Genomic DNA, 24,766 nt, shown 5'->3' on the forward strand with positions numbered 1-24,766 from the left:
TGTATATTCTGCCAAAGTTTAAAAAGCCCAACAATGACTGGAGCTTTTTGACATTATTTGGTGGTTGTAATTTGTGCATTTTTCTAAAAATTGGTGCCCTAGGTTCTTGCCTTCATATGATAGTTCATATCCCAAAAACAGGACACTAAGGAAGGCTATTTTTGTATTTTTTAAATTGAATTTGTAGCCTAATTCGGCAAATCCCACAACAATGAAGTACACTTGTCTTATATGTTGTAGGAGGTCAGCATCATCCGTAAGGTAAATATCGTCTACATACGACAATGTTTCAGGGTCACAACATCATCTCCTACACAGATGACACCCAGCTCATCCTATCCCTCACCAAGGACCCGCACACCGCCAAAACCAACCTCCACGAGGGTATGAAGGCCATCGCCGAATGGATGAGAAGCAGCCGTCTGAAGCTGAATTCTGACCAGACGGAGGTCCTCATCCTCGGACCCACCCCCTCAGCCTGGGAGGACTCGTGGTGGCCGACCACACTGGGAACCCCACCAACTCCGACCGACCATGCACGCAATCTAGGCTTCATCCTCAACTCCTCCCTCTCCATGTCCAAACAGGTCAACGCAGTCTCCTCCTCTTGCTACAACACCCTCTGCATGCTCCGCAGGATCTACAAATGGATCCCAACTGAAACAAGAAGAACCGTGACACAGGCCCTCGTCAGCAGCAGGCTAGACTATGGCAACGCACTCTACACAGGAATCCCGGCCAAACACCTGCAACGCCTCCAACTCATCCAAAAGGCCTCCGCCTGACTGATCCTCAAAGTACCCCGCCGCAACCACATCTCCCACCACCTGAGAGATCTTCACTGGCTCCCCGTAGACAAGAGGATCACATTCAGGCTCCTCACACACACACTCACAAAGCCCTCCACAACACCGGACCAGCCTACCTGAACAACAGACTCAGCTTCTACACCCCCACCCGCCAGCTCCGCTCATGAACCTCACCCTCGCCGTCGTTCCCCGCCTCCAGCTAAAGACCTCCGGTGGCAGATCCTTCTCCTACCTCGCTGCCAAGACCTGGAACTCCCTCCCAACCAACCTACACCAGACCCAAGACCTACTCGCCATCAGAAGACTCCTCAAGACTTGGCTCTTCGATCAGTAGCAGCACTTCCCCTCCCACCCCCCACCCCCTTTCCCCAGTGCCTTGAAACCCTCACGGGTACGTAGTGCGCTTTATAAATTCATTGATGGATTGACAATTGAAGTAACACGAGGTCTGAACTGTTTTTATACCCTTGTGGGAGACTGCAACATTTTTTCTGAGAGCTTAAGGTGCTGAAACTTGTTAAGTCCCTACTATCAGATGCTATATTTTGGCCGGATAACCCGTTGGAAACATACAGGGTTGTTTTGTATTTTTTGCATACTATATTGTTAATAAGTGCTGTACTGTGTGCATTTTGTATGGCAAATATGCGTATATTACTGTTTAAATGTCTGTAGTCTAAGACTATTCTAAAAGAATGGTCCCATTTGGCTACGGGGAACAATGGGTTGTTCATTAGTTAGACACAGGGTTCGATTACGCCCTGGTACTCTAGCTGTGTGACGGATTTCCCTCATGGGTGCTCTAGCTTTATGCTTTATTGGGTATTTGGGTTGAGGTTGGGATCTAACTGGTATTATAAGGTAGGGGAAATCTTTATACCACCCTACATGGTTGTGATGTAACGTGGGTGGCTGCCTACTGCAACCATCTGTTTGAAAATCATGTACTACTTCCTACTTACACATGTTTGCATAGCTTAAGCCTTGACAAAGTCTTGAAGACGAAACACGTGTCGGCTGTTTTGCTGTATGGACTTATGTTGTATGTGGTCATTTGATTGGAACTCTGACCACTCATTTTCATCTGGCTGTTTTGCTGTATGGACTTATTGTACACGTAGTCATTTGATTGAGACTCTGACTACTTACTTGCATCTATAATAAATATCCAGTATTACGTTTCTTGCCGGACGTCTACTCAATTCCTGAAATACCACTTGGTAGGATACTGTAAGCAACCAGCTCCTACGTCAGCCAGCTGACAATCAGAAAATGTTTTAAGAGCAAAGATAATTTTCTTCACCTTTCCATGCAGCTTGGCTCACGACACAGATGGTTTCTCTCCTCTAAAGCCATTAGTGCATATTAGTTTAACCGAGAGCACCATCCTTAATCCCTGATTAATCAGTTTGGATAGTTAACCTGATTTTTAACGAGATCAGATTTTATTTCAATATTTTTCATTGTTAAGCCTGTAACATAGCTCCACTTTAAAAAAAAATCTATTACGCCTATGGATTAAATTCTGTATATAACCTGTTGCTATTTATGCACGGGCCTAGGGGATGTTCTTGACTGGTTCCTTTCTGTAATGGCGTAATTGACAATAGCAGAGCCTGTAATGGTGCTGATATGTGTGCTCAGAGTAATTACCAGTAATCGTTCTTTACAAACACACAATCTGCCAAACATATTTGACAAAATTTGAAATGTAATGTTTACCTGACAAAGATGTAGAATCAGGCGTCATTGTTGAGTTTTCAACACCACTGCCGCTATCTCCAAATTCTTTCTTGTAAATGGAAAGCATATATGTTATTCTGTAGTCCAGTCTGACGCTAAGGATGAACTGCAAAATAAAGAACATACAGAGGTGCTGCTTATTTTGTTTACACAAAAAAGCACCTTTGATGCCAAAAATCCTTGGTCAATTACATGTTAAAAAAAAAGTTGATAGTTCTCATACATGCGTAGCGATGTTTTACCATGCCTACATACACATATCCAGCAAACACATCTACAGTGTCTTGCAAAAGCTGTTAAAGAGACTTGTGGTACTGTTCTGGCAAACTGGGTATAGCTAAATCTGCCATCTCCCAAGCAGCATTGGTATAACAAGACCACAAACAGGTTTTGTGGGTTGCCTTTGATGTTGCATATTGCCCGAAGCAAATGTCATGCTAACAATTGCATCTAGAGGGTCATTTAGAATGGAGTTCTGTTTCTTGCCTGAAGAAGACTGAATTATCTCACTGTGTGCTGTGAATGCATAGTTATAAATAGTTGTATTGGATGATGCAGCCCTACATCTATATCAGCTAGGGTTTGGCAAGAGTTAATTGCAGTTTCTCACAGGCCTCTTTCACTCTACGATGGCAAATCTTCATTAAACTGCAGAAACATGTCTGCTGGTTGCTTCACCACCAAAATCTTTGTGGATAAAGAAGGATGAACTTGTTCATCTAAAGACGAAGGGCCAGTATTTCAGCCCCGATTTTAATCTTAACCATAGAGGAAGAACTTTAGGTGGGGGTTTAATAATTCACGAACAACCAGAAGGAAAGTATCCCAACAAATAAAATCATTGACTGACAAGTGCCATAAAAAACCACCGCTGAGTAGCTCGCCCTCTTCCTTCAAATCCTACTTGGATACTGAGCTTAAACCTTTATTACAGGAAAATGGTCCCCTGAAACCTTTTCTGGAGGATAGAACCAATAAGTCTAAAGTAATATCAATGAAACTATGTTTGAAGGATATGTTGTGCATAGCTAGGTTTAGCAAAGGTATCCAAGGAGGCATTTGTGCTATTCAGACTCTTGGCAGGATCAACGCTCATGTTTCTTCAGAAGCATAATAATCGAGGCCGTTCACTCTTTTCTCCTGGTGATTTACTCTTCTTGTGATGGGCAATCTGCTAACTTGACTATTATTTTGAACACGTCTTCCTTGTATACTCAAATACTATGCATGATGCACACTGCACCTACCTGCCTGTCCACCCAGCACTGAATATTAAAACGAATGTGATGGCTGTAACATCTCTTTTCTAATACATGGGATCACGAGATCAGAATTTGCCAGGGCAGTGACACGAGAAAGGCCTAAGCTTGTTTGTTTTTCTCTGTTTTAACTAAACCTACTCTCCCCTTTGCTCAATCTTTTCCTTAATACATTCCACACTAATATTCAGTATTATAATCAATTCCTTACCTGTAAAATATCAATGATTTTTAATTTTGTGTCCATCACAGTTATGTCTTCACTGTCTGAGAGGCCCATTTGCTTGCCTGGGTGAAGGGCCGGTTGAATATCTGGTACAGTCAATGGAAGGATAGCACCTCTGCTCAGAACCATCTGTGACATCATCTCTCCCACTCCATGGATGGTTCTCATGACATTGTTGCCTAGCATAGAAAATAATCACTGAGTCTTTAGTTTAGAAGGCTATTTGTTTGAAATAACCCAAATACTAATATACATCATAAGTTGTGTCCTCTGGCATTGATCTTAATTCCCTTCCCAATGCATACTGCAAACATTTTAGAACACATCTATCAATCTCCATTTGGACTTAAAAAGCACTTTCGGAAAATAATTTACAAGCCCTAAAATATGACAGTATATTCTCCCAAATCTGTCAATTATCACACATTTATGAAAGGTCAGCTGTATTGTGATTTAGACTTCATGAGGCATATCCCAGAAGGGCACATGGGCACAATGGACATTTGTACCCAGTTCTGCACCTCTAAGGTACTTCTATGTTACAGAATGGCACATGGATGCTCATGCAGCCCCTTCTATGGGGCCACAGATGCTTATTCAGCATCTTCTGTAGCTCAGGTCATCAAACATTTTTCATCCGTGCAATGAGAATGTCGATGCCCCCTTATATATATGTGGTAATGGCCCCAGGACAATGAGAGAATGCAATTGCATTTGTTGCCAAAACAATGGGAGCAGGGGCAAACAGGCTAGCAGGAGGTGCACTATTTACATGCCATCTGAAAGTACCTTAAGGAATGAGGTATAGAGATTCCATTGACTCGCCAGGAATGTGAAAACAGCCAGGTGCAGTCACACATTGCACATACTTGTGCTGGTAAACCAGGTACTTATTTTAAACCAGGCCATTTGTCCTACAGTAAAAGATGGGAGAGCGGTTTCAAATGGCCTGTCTGTGTCTCCAGATCAGGTGCAAGGTCGCACCTGCACTGGAAAAAATAAATTTTTCGTAATATGGCGCGGGGCCCTAGTTTACATTAGGTGCACCCAACACAAGACCATTTGCCCTTCAAAGTGATACTCATTAGTCAAGTCAGAATCAGAAATCAAGAGACTCTCACCAGCTCATTACTTCTATACTACGCAAGCACTGAGCATTCAAAATTAAGGAAGTCTTGGTGGTCTAAAGTCATGCAGAAAACTAAAGTTCAGATAACTTAAAGTTAGGGAAGCATGTTTGAATGTATATTAAGCAAAAGCCTATTTCAGTGATGGAGTGGAAAGAAATGTAAGTGCTGTGGATAAAAACAATTGAATCATGAGTAAGAGGACAGTAGTAAAGAGTAAATCCATGCAATACCTTTAGAACTGTAAAGGAGAATCAAGTTAGGGATGTCAGGATGTTTTGCCATAGACTTGGAGCAGATGAAGTGAAGGTCTGTTTGGGAGGTACATTTTTAATAAGTCTTTAGGACATCCAGTCACTTCTTTGTTGAGCTATGACCTTTGTGTAGTTAAGGCTTGCACTGTGTCATGAGTTTATTCACAATGTAGTCAGTTTATTTGAGTGCACAGGCTCAAATGCTACACAGCAGGCTCTAAAATGGATGTGAGCGTAAAGTGGGAGCGAGTATTTATATGTATTCATTTTTTGATTAGGGTAATATGATAAACTTTCTTTTGGGTGATGATTAAGCCTGCTTCTCATTATAGAACTGTCTTTAGTGGTAGCTGTATGGTGTTCTGAGTGCCCGTCATAAGGCATTGACACCTTCATTTTGAGATAGAATAAGGTCTTTGACGGTCAACAGAAATTGCTTTGTAAAGAAATCATATTGATCTTGTGCATTGAAACCAAGATGCACGATTTGTTTCTCTTCACATTTTTAATTTACAACCTGAAAGCTATAAGGATAGTAAAACGTGTTTTCCCACAACATGGGCCTGTGGTGGAAATTTGGAATGCGATAGTCACCCACAATGTCATAACTTGGTGGTTATTTACAATCCAGTGCCACAAAAGGCTAGAGAATGTATGCATAAAGGAGTTTAAAAATAAGTAACCTCCATTTTTGATGGGGGTGTAGGGAAAGAAGCTTCTGTATACAGACATACATTTCCCCTACAAAGGAAATACATTATAGTGCTCTCGCACCATGAAAATCCCCATAGACTGGCATATTTTTCACTGATATCAAGCAAGTGCATGGGATGTTAAGCTTTTTAAAGAAGTTAATGCACTGCTCTCAGATTCCTGTTAGTTTTCAAGAATTATTAACTTTAGGGCATTTTGTAAGCTATGGCATCTTCTGTGAAAATAACTTAGCATGAGTAATCTAGAAGTAGGAGGAAACTGTCTATACTTGTTTATTTACTCACCTGATTTATAGTCACGTGGATCCAACTCAGCTTTAAACTCACACATACCAGGCCTCATCACAATGGTTTCAACCTGCTATGCAACTTCTTCCTTATTGGCTTCATCCTCTTAGATAACTCCAGAACTACAAAGGATGCCTTAACCAGCCTGTCTGATATTGCTAACATCACTCACCTTGTCATCCTGCTGTCACATACCAAGTAGACCTCTCTGGACTTCTTGTGCTCCATGACCAACTGCACATGCTATTCCTTGAGTCACCTTTACTTTATTAACTAAGCATTCATTATCTTGGAACTACTACTTTCCTGACAAAAGCACTAAGGACTCATCAAATAAACTAAGTAAGTGACACTATAGTTCATGACCTTTCACATCAGCTAACTTCGTGGGAACCGGGCATTCATACAAGCACACTCTAACCCCAAATTGGGCATGAAGATCCTTCTCCATATAATCCTTCATTCCCTCCATCTGATGGCCTGTGCCCACAATCCACACAAATAGCATTTTCTGAGGATCAAACACACTATACCATGGTACATCGAAGAGTTCACTGATAGCAAACTTACAACTAAACATCTTAAATGATGTTAAACAGAGCTGTAAGAAGACCTGATGTCCCTAAAGAACCTCTGTCTATGCGAAGTTCAACACAGAGGGCAAAACAACCCCCTCACATAAATCTGTGAAATTAGCATGGATAAATACGAATACTTCTCAGACAGTACTAAATTGTATTACTGAAGCTCAGCACATTGAATTAATCGTGTGCGGCTGGTGTATTATCACTATTAAAATTTAGTCAACTTTGCAGCAATGCTACTGTCATAGTCAAATATTTCAGGTAGTGTTAAAATCTAATGTACAAATGCTATTTTGAGGATATATGTACATCAGTTCATTCATACAGAAACTAAATGAAAAAAATCCACAGTTTAGTTATTTATAAAAAAGTGATGCTTTCCTGCCTCTCCTAAAGATATTCTAATCCCCAAATATCCCATGAATATCTGTCAAATCACCCAACCGAACCTGAAAGGGAAGACAGAGGATGATTTTGCCACTCAGGTACCCGACACGATCTAAAGCTACACCCTTCTTCAAGACTACGAGGCTGGGTTCAGATCACATGCCAGAACAGAGAAATCAAACAGTCAAATGGTCAATCGTACACTTTAGATCACTAAGAGGAATTTCTGCTTCTTCGTTTTGCAAGACCTTTCTGTAGCATGCAAAATGGCCTCATAGTGCGTGACTAACAAGTCCAGTAACCACAGCTCAACATATTCAACACATGCTGGGTTTTGACAAAACTTCTGTAATGGTTCACATCCTGCCCGTTGAAAAGTGCCCAGCCCAGCTATCCAGATAAACACCTGAAGACATGAACACATCTCCATACCCTATGGTTTTCCCCAAGGCTCATTTATTTTGGAAAGTCATCTTTCAAACCCTACAAGGAGCCATGCTACCCAACAAAAGTATACCCATCAGTATGCAGAAAACACCCAAGCTCTACCTGAAGTCTCCTCTTTATATAACATCTATGATCTGAAGGGCTGTCTTGCCGTAACTAAAGCAAGGATAACAAAGGCCTACCTCAATCCAAAAACACAGAAGGGAAAATATCCAGAATCAAGGCCAGGCAGAAGGTGTTGAGGCCCTGATCTTGAGCCTTTTGTGTTTAAGCTGTTCTACTTTATCCTGTGAGTTGGCTATAAGGCAGAGAGTCCACAAAGTTGCCCCGAAGAGATTGATATGCAAACAGGGACCCAGAGGTGTTGTGACCAAATTTTTGTGAGTCTGTAGCACTGCATTTTGGGATTTCCTTATGAATTATTAGGACACCATACAAGTAATGGATGTAAAGAGATGTGTTTAAAAAAATCTTTGTCCATGTTGGTTTGTAAAAATTGCAAGATACAATAACATTTTCCTCAGGGAGCACATCTAGCAGAGATACAAATCTAACAATGACAGGCCAGTGTACAATGTGAGGTGGTGGCAATATGGACTAATAGCACACTCTCATGTTATGTTGGTCCAACATGGATATTCTCTACGCTTTTAGCTTCAAAGTTATTGCTTGCTGCAAGTCTGCAGAACTGGAGCTCAAGTAAAGTGACTGCAGACAACAGCATTATGGCATGAACACAGAAGGCCAAAAGAGGGGACAAAATGGAATAGGTGGCCTTAAAAATGGAATTATTTATAAGGAAAAGACAACAAAATATTATTGTGCATATCGCTCTAAAAATCAGCACTGGAGTTTTCAGACCTTTTAATATTCTGAGGGAAATAAGCAAGACATCCCTTGTCTAGTTAAAATAGCGTTGTGCCCCATTTTCGCTGGTCAAATAGTGAATAATAAGTGTTCTGGAGTCACCTGTTTTTTAAAACACGCAAGCATCAAACCTGTCAATTAAAGCATTACATGGTTTTGACTGAAGCTCAAACTCCCAATTTCTGCATATCCTCTGGACATCACTTGAAACTTGCATGCCGGCTAGTGTCTTTCTAGAAAGGCTACGCCCATGAAATGGCCAGTACAAGACATTCTAAATAAATGTACCTGGCTCATACATAATGAAAAATCTAACACTTAAATGAGCACTGTAACAAGATTGATATAAACACATGTGAAGCATTGTCCACCATATCAAGATTATCTGTGAAAAATAGAACCCCTCCCAAAGATATCTTTCAAATAATTTCTAGATAGATCCCTAAGAAACCTAAACATTGATAGAAACGTTATCATTTGGCTACATTTATATATAAGCCACAATAAAATGTGCATTGTGATTGTGGAACTGGTAGCTGATCCAGTGAGGGACTCATGGCCGGGACGGTCAGGGCCAGGTGTTTTTGCAAGCGTACAGCTCTCTTCTGTACCAGGAGATTGTGACTAGTGCTGTGAGCTGGATATGGCTGCCTTTTCAGGCCAGACACTACCACTCTGAGTCGATGCATCTGGGACCCATGTACACCCCCCCAGAATTGCTTGGGGGAGGGACACCCATTCCCAATGTTGCAGTGGTGATCGGCCCGGAGCAGGGGGTTGAACGACAGGAAGCACGCAATGGAGCCACAACAACCTGAATCCTGTAGTCTTCAGGTGCCCAGCTTTTGGATAAGACCACCTATCAGAGGTGATGCTGGGTCCCTGGATTAAGCCTACAATGGTGCAGTCCGTCATCGACAAGCTAATACACCTTGGAAGAAAGCCCTGCTCTGCACATCTGCTATAATCCATAGCTTGGTGGGTACAAATTCTTCTGTAGGAGGCAATCCCTGTGGATAATATCTGTCTTCCCACGAGCATCCACCCTGCGGCAACTTTACGACCTACTGCGTATGGTACCCTGTGACCAGCCCTAAATACCTGCACCACCCCATCTGGTCCTTCAAGCCTGTCTGTTAAAAGTGGACTCAGCTTCTCCAATCTGCTTATAAGGGCTTCCCCTGAGTGATTCTCCTTTATGTGGGCTGGGCCAATCCCACCTTACAACACTTGAAGTACCCAAGAGGGCTCTATAGACTCTGCTTCATGTCAGACGGCCACTTGGAACCAAGATACTTACTCATTCCCCCACCACATCCCATTGCTGGAGTGAGCCTGGTGTCTTAAAACTTGGTCTCTAAATAGCATCCTTACTAGCTGTTCCTACGAACACAGCGACTCCAATATGGGCCACATTAAAGGAGAGAAACCTCCCCCACCAACAAGCCATGATAATTCCCAGCCTGACCATGCTGTAAATGGCAACTCACCTGATCACACAGAAGCAGACTGTATCCCTCCCATGATGCCTAATACAACACCGGACAAACTCGATTTAATTTTACAGAAATTATGGGGACTAGAACAGCTATAGAACAATGTATTGGCGCACTGGCATCGGACCTAGGCCTGTTCTGGATGACCATTGCAAACTGATAGAGTCAAAACAGCAGAGATGGACCTGGCAGTCCTAGTCCCACAACAGAAAGTATACAGAAACTGGGAGAACCATGCTCACAAGTGCACTTCCAAAACGACAGAACTGAAGACGCAGAAGGCAAGAGCAAAGTGCAATAATGTGCGCATAATAGGGTTACAGGAGGGCACAGAGGGAACTAATGCCCCGCTGTTTACAAGGAAACTGGTTAAAGACTGTGGTGGCTCCTCAAGGATTATAAGACATATTCACTGTGGAAAGAGCACAGAGTACCTGCCGACCATCACTAGGATTCCCCCAGGCCCATTGTGCCACACATTTTTAATTTCACTGCTCCAAAAAGCTATAGAAATTGCCCCGATCCATGCAGACAATGTAGTGGTATCTCTCTTCCCAAACTATACACTGGCTGTACAGCAGAAACATGCCTCTTTTCTTGCAGCCAAAAGACAACTCGAGACGGCAGCCTCTCTTATTCTTTCACATTCCCAGCCTGCTTGAGAGTAGTACATGAACAGCGTACATTGGGCCAGATGTAGGAAAATCCAATTTTGCGACTTGCAAATTGCGAGTCTGACCGACTCGCAATTTGCAAGTCGCAAAATTGGATGCAGAATGGTGTCTCAGACACCTTCTGCGACTCGCTATGGGGTCGCAAAGACCCACCTCATCAATATTCATGAGGTGGGTCGCATTTTGCGACCCCATAGCGAGTCCCTGCACTCACAGGGATGGTGGCCTGCTGTAGTCAGCAGACCTCCATGTCTGTGACTGCTTTATAAATAAAGCATTTATTTTTTTTCATTTTGCAGCCCGTTTTCCTTAAAGGAAAACGAGTTGCAAAATGAAAAGTAAACCGAAACCATTTGGTTTCGTTTTTTTCAGAGTAGGTAGTGGTCCATAGGACCACTGCCTGCTCTGAAAAAATATTTTTGTCGACATTCACAAAGGGGAAGGGGTCCCATGGGGACCCCTTCCTTTTTGCGAATGAGTTACCACCAGTGTGACACTGGTGGTAACTGCGAGTTGGTTTGCGACCGCATTCGTGGTCACAAAGCAACTCTGAATTGCGATGTGAGTCGCAAATAGGAAGGGAACACCCCTTCCTATTTGCGAGTCGCATTCCCAAATTGCGAGTCGGTACCGACTCGCAATTTGGGAATGAGCATCGCGTTCGGCCGTTTGCATGCCGCAAACTACGATTTTTGCAGTTTGCGACATGCAAACGGCTTACTACATCTGGCCCATTATTCTTTGAGACCCCGGAATTAGTTTGGGACTGACTGAAATGCATTACCTGAATGCCCGTCGCCCCCGCCCAACAAAACACAGGACCCCATGCAACGCAATCAACAAAGTCATTGAGCGGCGTCTTCTCGTCACCTGCCCTCCAGGGCTGTTCCCTCACACCAGCAGGCACTGAACGAGCCCCACGCTATGACTGAAATTAAGACCTCAGCCAAGGAGAAACAACCTCGGCAGTACACAATCAGTTCATCCAGCACAGATGCTTCAGACTCCAATTTGAGTATGCCTCTCTTCCCCACAGAAATGCTGCAGACAGCGGACATTGTAATATGACTTTCCAATGATGCACATCTGCGTACAGAAGGGACACTGAGGTCACACTGAGCCTCCGGACTCCGGTCCTCACTTCTCCCCCGGATTCATGTATCGTATTTACTATTGGCATAGTACTTTAATGTGATTATTCATATGTCTTGGTTTCTCTTGTTTATGACGCCTTTATATAGAATAAGCTTATTTGCCTAAAACTGTATAATTGCTTATCTCATTTCAGTGATCTCCCTGGCCACCCCCAGCACAGCTGCTTCAATTTATGTTTATTTGACGAAAATACATGTTGTTGATCGAACTGATGTTTCCAGCTGGACCTAGTATTGGGGATTGTTTGAGTGTTTTACAACCATCAGGTTGCTGTGCGATTGTGATTTCATTGGTGTGGGTGGGGACCCAAATATTCTACTTACTGTTTTGAATACTATATATCAATGTCAACTGTACAAAAACCTTTAAGATATTGATGTGGTATGCCAGGGGGATTGGATCAGTCCATAACCACCACTGTTTTAATTTCCAAATTATTAGCTGCATAGTCTACTTGCATGAGACTCACCTCTCCTCCACGGAGTCCCGTAAGCTACTAACAAAATGGAGAGGGCAGTTGTTTGTTACTTCTTATTCTGCTTTTGCATGGGGCTCTACGGTCTCCATGCAGGCTAGAATACCATTTGAAGTGGTGGATACCAAGATAGATGCAAATGGTTGTTATGCATTTGTTGATGGAAACCTGGATAGTAGACCCTTGGTACTAGGCAGTATATATGCCCCTAACTCGGATCAGGATACTTTTCTCACCCATCTCTCCTCTGTACTAGCTGGTCTCATCTACAGTGGATTTATTGGGGAAGACTTCAATGCAGTACTAGATACACAATTGGACCGCTCCCATCCTCCCTTACCCAGTGCCCCATCTTCTAGACAGACAAAGGCATTGCAAGACTGGGTATCGGGGTGGTAACTAGTTGATGCATGGAGAGAACTGAATGCAGGGATACACTAATACTCATTTTACTCCTCACCCCATAAATCACAGTCTCGTCTAGATTGCATCTTATGCCCTACGCATATGCTACCGACTATAACAGACTTCTCTTACCTAGGCAAAACCCTGCCTGACCACAACCCCTTGGAGATTATACTATATTGGAGCTGCATCCCCCCCCATCCCTACTTGGCAATTACAGCCTCTTAATTTAGAAGATGTAGTGTTTAAGGATGCTATGGCCACCGCCATTGCCAATTATTTCACTGAAAAATACTAAAAAAGCTTCCTCACCTCTGACGGAATGGGAGGCATTTAAGGTGATCATAAGGGGGATGTCTTTATCCACAATGGTTGGAGCTTGCCAATCAGTCCTGAGAGATCTTACTTCTGGGGAATTACAACTAGGGAAGTTTGAACAGGAGCCTGTTCATGACAATTCTAAAGCAGAAGAGTAACAGGAATTTTGCATTTGATACGCTGAAACCTGGAAAGCTTGTGAATTATTGATCACAGCACATATGCACAAATAATACACACCCAGGGGGACAAAGCTAGTGCACTTTTACCACGTATGATCTGCCCCAAATGTGTCTCTCTCCCATCCTATCTAATCACACACCCACACTCACCCGATACAAGGCTTTCAGAGATTATTATGCCCTTCTCTATGAACCTTGCACGCCTCCATCTCCTACCGATCTTGCAACATTTCTATTGAACATACAGCTAGCCCAGGTGCCTGGACCACGTTGAGCGGAACTTGCAGCTCCCCTAACACACAACAAAAGTCGAAGTGCAATAGTAGAACTTCCTCGCAATACGACCCCAGGACTAGACAGCCTACCCTCTGAATTCTATGCCACCTTTTCATCCCACCTGGCATCATACCTAGATAAATTGTATAAAACATCATTAGAGCTAGACACCCTTCCCTTAACAACTTTCCAGGTCCTGGTAACGTCCTTACTCAAACCCATAGGGGACCCTGAAGACTTGTCGTCTTACAGACCACCTTCATTACTGACAACAGATTATAAAATATTGAGCAGGGGGCTGACTTAGAATGGATATGTCTCCCGTCATAGTACCTCCGTGAATAACAGACCCCTATATCAAGTGATGGAAGCTGCCAGGGATACCTACACCAATACTGGGCTCAACCTTGACCTCCAGCAGGCTTTTGATACCCTTAGTTGGGAGTATATGTTTGCAACTCTAACCAAATTTGGCATTCCCTCAACATTTATCAAATCAAACAGACTTTTATATACAGACCTGACAGCCCCGGCATGAACTGGACCCCATATATCATCTACCTACCCTATTCATAGAGGTACTGGACAAGGTTGTCCCCCATCTCCATTATTATATGTTGTAGCAATGGAACCCCTAATACAGGGCCTCAGACAGATGGCTGATCACTGGGGTATAGCGCAGGGGCAACAATGTCACGCTGTGTCACTACATGCAGATGATGTTATACTTTATATATGGGATTTGACTATGGATCTTACTCCACTCCGCACCCTTTTTAGTCTTTTTAGAGCTCTCACTGGCCTCCAGATTAATCATACCAAATCCTATGCCTTCTCCTTTAGTGAAAGGGCTCTGGATGATGTGTTACCTATGGGTACTTTCACAATTCCATTCGCTACTCATACCTTCCGTTACATTGGTATACAGATCTACAGGTCCTCAGCAAATCTATAGATGGTAGCTTGATGAAAATCATCAATTCTCTCCATGCACAGATCCAGTTCTGGGTCACTCTTCCATTATCTGTGATGAGCCACTTGGTTCTTTCTAAAACTGCAATGCTCGTAAATCTGCCTATAATGATCTGCACAACCTGTTTCAGACAACTTAATGCCCAGCTCACCGACCTAATATGGGGTACAGGAAGACTTAGAGTGAGTCTCCCTAAATTACAACTGACCCCTGGAGGAGGGTGGGATAAGCACCCCTGATTGTCAGACTATTGCTATGCTGCTCAACTACAATGGTTAGCAAACTGTTTGCAGGTTTTCACCTGACTGAAATATTGTTGTGGGTTCATCTTGCACCTTGCTTGGGCACACATATTTAAGTTATCTTAGGCCTGAAGCCTGTGCCCTTTTACCTACAGATGTGCTCTTATTTCATTTATTCATTTTAGTTTTATTTTGTGACAGCGTTATTGTTATTTCTGTGCACAACCTTTCACCATGTACCTCAGCCCAAGGCTGACAAGAACAGTACATGATAATCCAGTTAGTACTGTCACCACAAGAGTGCGTAAGCAGTCCGATACTTAGGCACATGTTCACGTCAGGCCCATTTAATTTAACAGAAAAATGTTTCTTATAAAAACATTGTACAGGTCAAGGAAATGGAGGGAGGTCATTCCAGACAGGATACCTATCCACATTGTATGCCATTTCACAGCTGACCTCAACCCTGTCTCTACAACCAGCCAATGAGATGGTGGGCAAACCCCTTTTCTCAGGTAATGGGTGGGGGTGCTCCTCTCATAGACTAAGTATGGACAGATTGGGCTATCACCGCTTTGGGCTCGCAAGGAGTTAGGTAGGATTCCTATGTACATATTATTCCAATATGCGTGGGTCGTTTATTTTCTTCTCACTGGTCGTAACAATCCTAATCTTGCTATGTCTCATTGCCCTAATAATTGCAGCTCATATATTTTATCATAGATTGCAGTTTTTTCAATAAATGTATTGAAAACCATCCTGCATCTTTTCTTTGGCCTACATGTGTGTTTGAGAACTTTGCTAAAAAGAGCTAAAGAGAGAAAGGGGTGAGATTTGTCAACCACAACTTCCCTGAGAGGTCAAGGAATATCATGGGTCAGGCTGCCACAAACCACCTTTCTTTCCATGTTTGTGTGAGGTGCTGCTAGCTAGCCGAAAGGGTTGAACTGACAGCTGCCAAGACAGTGTGGGATTGACTCAGTCACCCACAAGCTGTGGTGCTGTTGCCCTAAATCCAGCAGTCTCTTTACAATAATGAAAGTCCTACGGCAATGTTACAACAGAGCAAACTACAAACACTATTATCACCAGGGGTATCACACCCTTCGTGCTTTCCACTACTCTTAAACAATGCACTCCCATACTGGAGACAAGCTCTTAAATACATGATGCCCCGTCCATATTATGACCCTAACATACTTCTACATGGTTTACCAACATCGATAGGCCCACTCACCTCAGCTAAGCTGGAACCATGGGAATTGGCTGGAATTTACACATTGGGGGATCATTTCGCTAAAGGAGAACTAATGTCCCAACAGGTACTTACCCAAACGAACAAATTGCCCACATCTCTTTTTCTAACATATGCGACCAGTTCCCGCTATATCCAGAAACATATGACTCCCACAGGCATGGAACCCCAGATGCACTCTTTTATTCTGGCAGTTCGCGAAATGGGTGTGGGGAGATATTTGGTCAAATGGTTATACAGAGGTCTGCATGCGCATCTACTTTTTTCCTTAGCACCCCTCTGCATAACCTGGGAGAGGGACCTTGGCCGAGCCGTGAATGATAAAGAATGCACTTCCTAACAGCATATCACACAATTATTTCCATGCAACTCTAGATTTAAATTTATCTAATTTTTGTTCCTGCACAGGTCCTACTTTACACCACAAAAAGTTACATAAACTTTTCCCGGTGGTAACTTCCAACTGCCCTAGGTGCTCCTCAGACCAGATAGATTTGTTACACGTGATATAGGCCTGCCCCTCCCTCAGATCCCACTGGAATGAGATTCGCAAATTCCTGACAGAATCAGCGGGGACCCCAAACTGGAACACTGCCTCTTGAGCACATATCCATGCACTAAACAGAATAAAACTTTATCAACCTTACACTTTTGCTGGACAAACGATAAATCACAAGACGCTGGAAGTTTCAACATGCTCTGTACTGGACTAGTTGGCGGGAGGAAGTCCTCCACTGGGGTCCAGTGGAAGAACATACACTGCGATGGGAAGAATTCAGAGATATGAGAAGGCACCCAATTGCCCTGACTTGGGACGCCTAGTTCGAATAATTCAAAGCCCAGACAAATGATGACCAGAGACTGACATACTGAAGGAGGCCCTCACCTTATGAATATATTGGGTAAAGCCCATGCACTTCCACATCAGTTACCACATAACAGATCATAAATAACATCACCTAACGGTCCCTCCGAACTGATTACATACATGCGTGGGGCCTTCCTCGCTCCCCTTCCAGCCTACTCCCAACCCAGTTGGGGTTAGGGTGGGCGTGAAGTTTTGTTGTAATGTTCTGATATGGGCAGATCTAATGGTATAGCAGCAAAGGATCCAGATGTAGATCATTGGTCGCTTGAGAGTGAAGTAGTTTCAAAAGGCAATCCCTACCACTGTAACAACATTCATGAATCACTTTTTTCTTTAAATATATATTTAGCATATTGCTTTCAAGGCCCTTCTTTCTAAAAGCTATGACCTGGACTCAATCAGTGAAAGCATTCCTCCATCACATTCAATATATATGTTTTATAATAATATTGGTGTTGGATTTTAATGTTCCTGCAGATCATTGAATACATTCATTTAGACATTCTTAATTCTAAACTGCTCCTGTGAGCTGTGTCTCCTGTAGCAATGGCACCTCAACAATGTCAAAATTCTGAAGCACAACAGTAGCAATGTCACAGATATCTGCAATCACAAACATAATCTAGCATTACAATTAAAAATGCCTATATTTTACATCTACAGTGTCATGATAACAATTCTAACAAAATGGACTGAATGTGAATCATCGTGTCACCACAGCATCCTCACCTCCATCCTGAAATTTGCTCATTCGCTCAAAATATGATGACATTGGACTTTGTACAATGTCCAGAATAGCTAATAGTGTCCTGGTTAGCCGTAGCAGTTCACTGAAGCTGTAGAAACCAAAATATATCAGATTCCGAGCTAGGTGGACAACCTAGTAAAAAAGATGGGGAATAGGTGAAAATTGCTATAAATGAAAACACTAACTACATACTTCAAGCATTAATTCCTCTTTGTTAATTTTACTGTTTACCACAAAAGGAAATTTCTTGATTGAACTAATTTTAGGGTTACATCATCTAGAGTTGTTGACTATGAATGCACAAGCTAAATATATATTAGGATTTATGTGTGGATGTATATTTGAGGTTGGCTGTGGTAACAGACCTAATGTGCATTTAACATGATAGCTCAAGACTTGCAAACACATGGCATAAGTCAGTAAGAGTTACTGTAGCGGTCAAGGCCTAAAAATGAAACACAATATAGTCTTCCAAATAAATGTAAACATGTTTTCAAAGTTAGTTTACAACATCTAAATACCTCAAATGTAAGTTTGTTTTTCTCTTTGTCTCCAAAAGGGAAAGGCTGATTTACAACTTCTTTAAGGTACTCCTCTACAAATTCCATGGTCAGAGCAAATTTTCTCTTCATATCATCCCTTGAGGAGTCTGTAAATGAGTCATATCTAAGAAGAAAGGCAAATATTTTACACAGGCTAGGTAAGAAACTACACCGCAAAAGATAGAATCAACAAAGAGGCATTCCTCCAAGAAGTTTGATTATATGTTCAGATTAAGATTACAACGTTTGTATTTCAGTTTATCTACCTACACAATGTGCGTTCTAGAATAAATCTGCAAAGGAAACAGTTGTTTCAATTTCTGTTTTCTTGTATCTCCCTTGTTGTGATTACCCTTATATTTAATTGTGCAGCTGATTTTTTGTTTGTAAAAAAATAAAGTGTAGCTCTTAATGTTGAAACAAGTCCTATTCTTCAAGTAACTAAATGACAAAAAAATCTAAAATAAATTCAATAATTCCTTGTTTGGAAATTAGCCATATATGTATAAACACAAACCACAGTGCTGGGAAATTCAACACTGTAGGTAAATAAAGGTGTTACATTTAGCTGAAAATGTTTTCCTGGGACTCCATTCTTGACAGGATGGTGTGGGGGCCATGTCCAGAACCTTTTTGAGCTTCAAAGAATGTCTATCTTGTCACTGGCAGATGAAGTTAACTCCTAGGCCGGCCTCTCCTTTGTCTTTTTCATGATGTTGGCACCAACTCCAGTTTGGGTAGAGGAACTGACCAAAACTTGTTTTGGGCAGGACAAACGTCTGCCGTCCACCCATGGGCTAGCATTGGACATAAAAATGGACCCCACAGACCTTTCCTCAGAATACTCTTGGAGCTGTGAAGAATCAGAAGAAGCACTACCCTGCTGTATGAATAATTTGAAGGACGTCTGGACCTGCTTGCCTTGCAGCCAGGACCCCAGAAGTGCCCCACAGTTCAGCTGACTGACCTCTTGTTTGAGCTACAGGGGCATAAATGCTTCCAGAGACTTTTTCCTGCATCTGCACAGCTAGCAAGTACCATTTGGACCTACCTTGGACCCTATTGCTGGCCTATATTGGAGAGAGTCCAAATCTCCAAGTGATATCCCCAGGTCATGGGCCCCTGACTGGTGTTAAGAGTGTACTCCTCCTGTCTCCAAACTGCAAGAAGTGGCACTTAAAAACTATTTTCGAACTTTCTGCCCAGAGAACTGACAGAGATCAGGTTTACCGTTGAAGCCACAGCTGTCTATATCGAATTGCCAGACTGCTTCAGCTTGCTGGTTTGCCCACTGAAGGAGGTCTGACTTCGGAAAAGTTTCTAAGTCTGAATGTAGAGGGCTTAATTGTGACTGACACTGTGCAGCAACCCATGGTTGTTGAGACCTCAACGTCAGCTCAGAGCTTTCCTGCTTTCGCCAATGACTGCACCAGGACCCCGCTCCTCAACAACCTGCAGTTACCAAGCCCTGCCTCAGATCCAGCTCGTTGCTCTGTTGACTCCTCAATGACCACTTTTTTCTCCAGAACAATTTGGATGGACTAAGGTAAACTTTCCACTCCGACGGACCAGGTCCCTGTATATAACCGGCAAACCATTGCAGTGAGCCTTAGCTTTTGACTTTGACCTCGTCTAGCATGATCAGATAACCCCGTTTGGTGCTTTCTGCTTTTTGGGGTTATTTTTAATTCAAACTTTAAAAATGCATATCTCTGGAACTACATATTCATTTTGTTTCGACTTGGTGCCATTTTATTTATAACAATATTGCCTTAATTTTTCAAAATTGGTTTGGGATTTTTCTTGCTTTGTGTTTTACTGTTTGAGTACTGCATAAATACTGTACACATTGCCTCTGAGTTAAACCTGACTCCTTTGTGCCAAGCTACCAGAAAATAATGCACATGTTTATTTAGCAACTTCTGTGGTACTCCCTGAAAAGGAATGTGATTGTTTCTTGAGGTGGGTTCTCCCCACCCTCAAATAATACTGTCATTTCTTACAACAATGTAATATTTTCCCACAGGCAATAAAGAAAACCCTTGCAATTGCAATGTCTGTCAAGAGGAACCCTGCATATTGATCTTTAATAATATTCTATGAAACGGAACAATCCCATCTCCGAGTGCGTCTAATACTACAAAATTTACCCACTAACGACTAGGCCACTGGACCATAGATGTCTTAACTGAAGTCACCAAAATCAAATTTCTAGAATTCCAAAACCTCAAAGCATAAAATTAAACAGTAGATCCTTAATATTAAGAAAGTGTCTATTTTTGAAAGGTGCAACCAGTAACTAAATCTGTGAACCATGCAAGCAGCGGGAAGTGACACAAGGCTGATGAATCTGGCAAAGCAATAATATGCAGAAAATCTACAACAGTAAAAAGAGAAGTAATGTGAGGGTATGTTTTGGCCCCAACATTATTTAAACAATATGGTACAACAATGAGCATATATGGAAGCATCAGTCACAAACCTTAAGCATACTCTAATAGGGCAATCATTTATTTGTACACTATGAAAGATACATAGTGTTAGAAGTACTATTTTTCTATAATAATCCCAAGCAATATATGCATACATATATAACTACCAGCATGCTGATCTGGTCCATTCTATGACCAGAAACCATGTCAAACTTGAGAACTCCATATCGCTGTACCCTCCTCGTGTACATGTACAAATATAACCATACATTTATCCTCAGTGGCATTGCCCCTGCCTGTACGGGTGGTATCTCCCTCTGTGAGTGACGGCAAATTACAATCTCTCTGCCCCTCTATCCCAGAGCACGTGCCATGCACACTGTGCAGGTGAAGACGATTGCACAGTCGACAATGTGGTTACCAGCGGGATCTACACAGCAGCCCTGGGCAGCCCGACCTTTCCGGGCCCCCCAATTAATTGGGCAGTGCATCCTGGAAGACCGGCAGCTCGCTCAGCTTAGCATCCTATGAGGCCACAATAGGTATTCTGCGCAGTCTTGACAACCTCCTCACCTTAACGCTACAGCCTCTGCCCTACCCCATTTTAAAGTTGCTGCACACCCAAATTGTAGGCTGGGAAGTATGGTAGCCTTCCAATGCACGGCTATTAAGTGGTGAGCTATCAATAGTGCCAAATATAGAAACTGATTCATCAACTGTTGGGATTTTTTTCTGCTTGAAGAGGTAAACAATACCCCATAAATGGTCAAAATGCCGGTGCAGCCAGTTACTTCAGATAGTGCCTCTGTGACCTCCCCCCAAAATGCAGTGGCCGCTGGGCAGCCCCAAAACATATGCAAAATGTCTGCATTGGGTGCACAGCACCGGGGGCAGTGAGAGGAGGACCCAAACATTTAATGAAGGCTTGCTGGGGTAAGGTAGGCCCTATGGAGAAAGTCATGCTGGATATATTGAAATTTAGCGTTGCGGTACAACCTACAGTACAGTAATACTCTGTCCCATTCCTTGGAAATAAGGTTCCACCCCACATCTTGCTCCCATCTCCTGCGGAGTGACTGGAAAGGGTGCTGAGTGGTGTGGGCCAAGACCTTTGTGAATCATGTGATGAGTCTACAGCCCTGTCCTATAATGTGAATCGCATTAGATGTTGGTCAGGCTCTGTGTCAGTGATGCGCCATAGCCTACCCAATTTCGCCACTAACCTGCCATAAGCTCAGAAATGTCCCGCTGGTAATGCATAGTCCACCTGCAACTGTTCAAAGGGGAGAAGTACATTGTCACAGAACAGGTCTCATTAAGTCCCCACTTCTGCTGCAGCCCAGGCCACCGAGCCCTCACTCCCGATCAATGCGCAAAATGATTCAATAAAAGTCAGTCGAATTGCAGGGATGATATTTGGCATAAGTTGCAGTTTCCTGCGGTAGCTATCACATGCAATGTGCAGATGGCCATTATACTCACGAGGAGGGTCTGCACACTGAAGCAATAGTCTACCAATCAGCACCTGTGCATGGGTCACCGATGACCGCCCTAATTCAGAAATCTGCCTCCATGCGCCGCTATGTAATAAAACTCAAAATTAGGAGCACCCACTCCTCCTCTGTCCACCGGCAGCTGTAATGTACACAAAGCTACTCGATGACAGCCTCAGTTCAATGTGAACTTTCGCAACATTGCATGAAGGGCATGGATGGTAGATCATGGGATACAGAGCAGTAGGATATTGAAGAAATACAAAAGGCGGGGGAACATTACCATTTTGTACAGCATCACCATTCCTTGAACTGTGAGCGCAGAGTGCTCGTTCCAAAAGGCCATTTGAGAGTGCAGAGAGGAGATGGCTCTGGTAAGATTGTCATCTATTACATTTTGTGTGGCGTGGTAATTGGGTATACCCAGCTATTTAAACGCGTGGGGCTCTCATCGCATTGGGTGGTGACCAACTGTAACTTCTTGTGGGGGCAATGCTCTTCTATTAGAAAGACACACGACTTAACCCAATTAACCCCCAATCCTGATGCCTTCTGACATGCCACCAATATCTATGCAACCTCCTGGATTCTGTCCTTAATGTCCCTCACATAAATGAGCACATCAGCCACATATAGTGAGACAATGTGCATGTCTACATCCACTAGTATTCCCCACTGCTGGCCGGCTGACGTAGCCGCTGTGTGCCAGCGGCTCCATAGCTAGGGCACCGAGTAGCGGTGATAGAGGACATCCCTGGTGGGTCCCTCAACTCACACTGGGTAATAGTGTTAGAAGTACTAAAACCAATGTTATGATCATGGGTAAATAAAATCCAGTACAAACATTCAGGCCCTCATTCTAAGTGGACTCTTAATTCCACTGTGGTCTGTAACAGCTGCTACCAGCCCCATCAAATTATGAGATATGCAGTGTTTCAGCTGAACTATTTATTTTCACATTAAGAGTTTGGCTGGTTAAACTGACTGAAATCTCAGCTGCATATCAAAAAAGAAACAGACACTGGATTATTTGTCATAAGCACAAGCAAATTAGCCATACACTGCAACCAATTCCACATGCATGAATATACATCAACATGCTTATTTTATGGTCAGTGAATTCTGTTGCTGCATTTACAAACATCAGTGCTGCAGTCATTAGATTTTAAACAATGTGCATTATTGCGTTAGTGAGAACTACTCCCAAAATACAATTAACACAAATAAGAATTCCGTCTCTGTGTATGTGAATTGTACTATAACTCATGTGAGAGATCTTTACATGAGCCCATTGCTAAATAAAACATATTATTATATTACGCATTTTGTATCTGAACAATTGTGTCGGCACCCAAATGTGAACACTGCTTTGCAAATCAGAAATGCACTATGACCATTATACAAATCATTAAACAAAGCAGAGTACATTTCTGTACAATACAGTAAACCTGAGAGTGCAATTGCTTGAACTAACAGCACTAAGTGTTGCTCCTGCAGGAGGGGCATAATAAGATTAAGAAGATGCATATGTTTGAGTTATAAATTTCACTTACTCATGAATAGTGATCTTGGTCGGAATCTCTGTCCATAACCTTGCATATCTCACAGGCACGACAGACTCCTGAGGATCTCTGTCGACATGCATGTGAAGCATGAGGCGACAGAACGAAGCCCGCAGATCATAGGGAAGACATTCATCAGACATACAACGAAGGATGAGGTCTACAGAAAGCTGAGTGGAGATCTGGTTGATGGCTAGATACTGGCGGTCAAGGCACATCCTTGCAAACAAGTTCAACTGATATCTAGAAGTAAGTTATAAAAGAAATGAAATTGAAGATTATTTTACAATAAATAAAGAAAAAAATAATTCTGCTTGCCATTCCGGATATCATAAATCATGGTTTTCTTCAAACTGACATATAATTATATCTCGGCATGCATTCTTAACCATGATCTACAATACATAAATCACAAATTTGTGACTGTTCACTTAATAAATTATTTGAATTTTACAAAAGATGTTAGAATTGTGTAGAAGCCCCACAATATATTACATTTGTCAGGGAATGGTATCTACTGGAATTGAAGATGAGGGTTTTGAGTGATTATGCAACTAATACAGTTATGAACAACTGTTTACAAATGTAATTGTGTAATAGTTAGGGGCTATGCTTAGCAATGCCTAACACAGGTACCAAGGTTTGCATACGCTGTAAATGACTTATGCATTATATATTATATTGCTTATCGCTACAAATAATATTTAAGATAGAAGGATTCAGGTAGGCCCAATAACAGCATTATTTACTTAGATTTGGAAGTAGCAATGGTGTGCTCCAATAGCTGCATTTTGCTATATATTTGATATTGTTGAGTTGCTTTAGAGTTATTTTCCTAATCACAATAAGAATTCATAACTAAATACATAGTTACCTCATACTATCACATCTGGAGGTAGATTTAGATCTGATAAACAATAGTCTGATTTGGAGACCTTCTTATCTTTTTTGTGTAATACTTAACGT

General features: G+C 42.3%; 1 protein-coding gene across 5 annotated transcripts in view; it reads right to left on the bottom strand.

The window, feature by feature from the left end:
- Positions 1-24,766, bottom strand: part of ITPR2 (inositol 1,4,5-trisphosphate receptor type 2) — a 1,367,642-nt gene that overhangs the window by 850,886 nt on the left and 491,990 nt on the right. For all 5 annotated transcript variants that reach the window (XM_069228605.1, XM_069228604.1, XM_069228603.1 and 2 more), the window contains 5 exons: positions 23,792-24,043; positions 18,293-18,437; positions 17,753-17,903; positions 4,023-4,216; positions 2,532-2,658 (listed from right to left, as the gene is read on the bottom strand). In XM_069228605.1, the coding sequence (XP_069084706.1) occupies positions 2,532-2,658; positions 4,023-4,216; positions 17,753-17,903; positions 18,293-18,437; positions 23,792-24,043 (869 nt within the window). The remainder of the gene's footprint in view (positions 1-2,531; positions 2,659-4,022; positions 4,217-17,752; positions 17,904-18,292; positions 18,438-23,791; positions 24,044-24,766) is intronic.

Source organism: Pleurodeles waltl, chromosome 4_1 (genome assembly GCF_031143425.1).
Source record: "Pleurodeles waltl isolate 20211129_DDA chromosome 4_1, aPleWal1.hap1.20221129, whole genome shotgun sequence".
Classification (NCBI taxonomy): Eukaryota; Metazoa; Chordata; class Amphibia; order Caudata; family Salamandridae; genus Pleurodeles; species Pleurodeles waltl.